Raw genomic sequence first — 3,634 nt, forward strand, 5'->3', positions numbered from 1 at the left:
AGTAGGCGTGTGGCCTATTTTACAAAAGAATGATACGATCATATGTAGGTATATTCCTAACATCCTACTCATAGTGTGCGTGTCTACTAGTTGTTTGAGCTTGCCAACCTAAGAATGAGGAGAAGGATACCTTGAGGTGTGGAACCTAGGGAGCCAAACCCCCGCGGTCCGTGAAAGTTGGTATCAGAGTGAGACTGCTCGAGTGTGCACTGTTGATTATGGGGTTAATGGCGTGCATTCTTGTAGAGAAGACTTTGGGCCACAGATCACATTGGCAAGCTAGCGGAACACGAAGAAAGAAGCTATATGGAAGAATGATGAAAAGGACAGCATTCCTGGATTGTGTCTATGTGCCTTTTAAGGAGTTTCGTGGAGTGTACAATGTAGGGCAGAATAATGAAGATTGTGTACTTGCTAGGAAATTAAAATATGACAATCCCGCTCAACAGCTCGAGTGGCCCATGAATCGGCCTGAAAAAAGGTCGAGCTAGATCGGCTCGCAGCTCGTTGGAATCGAGCTGACACTCAAGCCGAGCCTCATTTCAAGTATTGGCCCGAGCTCGAGCTCGAGCCAGAGCCTTTCTCTCGTGACTCGGCCAATCCGCATTAGCCACATGACAGCTATAGCTGCCTTTGTAAAAAGAAAGGCAGCTCTATTACAACTGGTTGTCATTAAAAAATTAGAATTTTAGGGAAAAACAAGCCAACTTGGCTTGGGCAAAAAAAAGCTCGATCAGTTTTTAGCCATGCCCTTACCATGAACTTCAGCTAGTTTACATCCCTATTACATGTGCTAAGGCACTACAGTACGGAGGCCATCCATCCGACAGACTAATGCTTAGAGGGGCATATGGTGAAGGTTAGTGTCAGATGTGGTAAGTATGAGTTACTGTGGGTTAATATGCGAAGAAGCACTGTGTGACTGCCTGTCAACGTGGAGGTGGTGCCGTTGTTATTCTTGCAATGAGAGGGATGCGTGTTAATGCGAAGCTCACTTCTCACAACGAGAGCTTAAGCATATTCGAATGGGGGAAAATGTCACGTAGTGAGAATGTTTATCTCCCATTTGGCACTGCAAGGTCGCTAACAGCTAGGCATGTAACCTATTTTACCAAAGAGTGCACTAATAATATGATCATATGCAGGCATTTCCCTAACATCCTACTCATAGCATGAGTGTGTGGTAGTTGTTTGAGCTTACCAGCCTAATAATGAGAGGCAGGCTGCCTTGAGGCGTGGAACCTCGAAAGCCAAACCTGCGGTCCGTGAAACTAAGGCATCACAAATAAAAAATATGTTGTAGTTTAAAAGTTGTAACAAATAGAGTTGTTCATTGACTTATCCGCAAATGCTTACACGATCAAAATTACTTTTAAAAGACACTCTAACCCATGTACCGCACACTATGTTTACTCATTTTCTTTTGAGTCCACATTATAAGCAAATCTTATAGAAACAATATCCCCTTCACCTTATCTTATGTGATACCCAAGCATGTTACCAGAGGTAATAATGTGTATCATTGTAGAGCTATAATACTTTCACCAACAGAACCAACTCTTCTCACATTTTCTTCTCCTATTGTATTAGACACACAATCAGCTTGTTAACAGAATAAATGAAGTCATAAGCACAATTGGAAAGCTTCAAACTTTCATCCATGCCTAGGAGAGCAAAGCGACTGTGAATTGATGCACTGAAGCGAAAACCAGGGGAAGAGATATTTCAAATACACGAGATTGACGCAGATAGATTAGTTTTGTGGCTTGAATTCTCAGGAGGAGAAACAATGGCACTACAAATCAGCACGGATCATGTGTAGAAAGAATCTGTACCACTATCTCTGCTCATCAAAGAAGTGGTCACACAGTTTTAATTCTTATGACCCAGCCATGCATTGAAGTGGGAAAAGGGTGACAACAGAGCATACATTTATTTATTTTTACCCAACTCCGCATGTGCCTAGGTGGGGGTATAGCGCGAATTAAAATAAAAGAAAAAAGGGAGGGAGATTAACAATCTTACCTCCAATAATTACAAATGGAGGAGAAAGAAAAATTGAGAACTAATTGTTGAGGTACTGATCTTATTCAGAAACTCATTTTTAAACCTAATATGCAGCACTGGTAAATTATCCATCAATTCCTTAATTAGCCAACCCCTCTGCCACAAAATTGCCTTCTCAAAAAATGAGTAATCCATAATTATGTTCCTCGGACTCGAGTAAGGGAGATGGGTATGGCACATATATAGGAGTCAGAATCTTTTTCTTCTAAAACTTAATATATGGGGATACGTCTAAAAATGTTTTGCAAACATAAATTTTTTTAGAATATCATACACTAAAAATTTTATATGTATATTTTAAGGAGCGTAGCATTGAATGGGCTTGGTTTCTTGCCTTCAAAATCTTGATTTTATGCCTCAAAATCGATTTTATTGCTCTAAAAAGCATGGGCCCACTCTTTTGTCCTCCCTGCAACTTCTGCTTCCTTCTATGGAATCTCCCTTCCATGTTTCTACCATGTCCACTTCTAAATTGAAGGATCCAGCACATAACCATACTCATATCTATGTCGGGGCATATACATCATCGAAACTAAAGAGTCTGGGCATCATAGCCTATGAGGAGATTTATTGCAACGAACACTTAGCCCCGTTTGACTCCCATTAATTTCCCTTCCATTATATTTCATTTTTCTCTCTCTTATTTTCAACCACACAATCTTTCACAAAATAATATTACACGTAAATCGAAAACTTTTTCTTCTTTTTCAACCATTCATTTTTCAAAAAAATACTATTCCAACAATTTTCATTTCCATAAAATGGGGGCCAAATAGGGGCTTAATTTCTTTAATGTGGCACTGCATACTGCATTGCACAATAGACACCCTCGGTACGGCTCATATTACAGTAAAAAAAGTCCAGCTCCAACCATACAATTGTAAATCCTCTACGGGAGCATTATTTAATACCATAGTGATGCACAAAGTTAAACCTCTGAATTGGAGCAGTGATAAAAAAAAAAAAAAAAAAAAAAAAAAAAAAAAAAAAAAAAAAGGAATAACAAGATCACCTTCATTATTCATAATGCTCCACCATGAAGCCACCAGATTGCCCTTAATAAATTAAGAAAGAGCCAGTATCATCTATAGAACCAAAGATAGTATTGCTAGAGCTGATTTCACATCTCAGTGGTTAGACACAAAAAGGGAGTTGAGGCCACCACTCTTAGCAATCACAAATCAGCACGTGATAAGTTCGGGGCCGTCATGGTCGTTAAGAAATTGAGTTTGTTCCAGGACCCTTATATCAAAATAGCACCATAAGAATCATTACACCTTGTTAAATTATAATGTATTCGAAAGTCGGAACTACGAACTTTAAAAACATTGCAGTCCCTAAATTGTAGTTTTTACTACCTTGCCACCCACCCCTTCTCCATTAAATAAAGAAAAAGCATTGTTGCAAAACGGGGGATGTCAAATGAGGGAAGATGTATACAGAAGAAAGAAAGAAAGAGGGGAATCATTATCGTGTAACAATTATTAATCTGTCTAATATATATTTAAAAAGGCTTAAGAGAGTCAAGATTATTATCCATGTTTCCATTTTTAGGTAGTCCAAAATA

At 38.9% G+C, this 3,634-nt stretch overlaps 1 protein-coding gene across 1 annotated transcript in view; it reads right to left on the reverse strand.

Annotated features, from left to right (window-relative positions):
* Positions 1-3,610, reverse strand: part of LOC111401440 (transmembrane protein 53-like) — a 6,943-nt gene extending 3,333 nt beyond the window's left edge. Inside the window, exon 1 of the mRNA XM_023029174.1 lies at positions 3,080-3,610. Coding sequence (XP_022884942.1) covers positions 3,080-3,085 — 6 coding nt within the window. The 5' untranslated portion in view covers positions 3,086-3,610. The remainder of the gene's footprint in view (positions 1-3,079) is intronic.
* Positions 3,611-3,634: the final 24 nt, after the last annotated feature.

This window comes from Olea europaea, chromosome 10 (assembly GCF_002742605.1).
Source record: "Olea europaea var. sylvestris chromosome 10, O_europaea_v1, whole genome shotgun sequence".
NCBI classification, from domain to species: Eukaryota; Viridiplantae; Streptophyta; class Magnoliopsida; order Lamiales; family Oleaceae; genus Olea; species Olea europaea.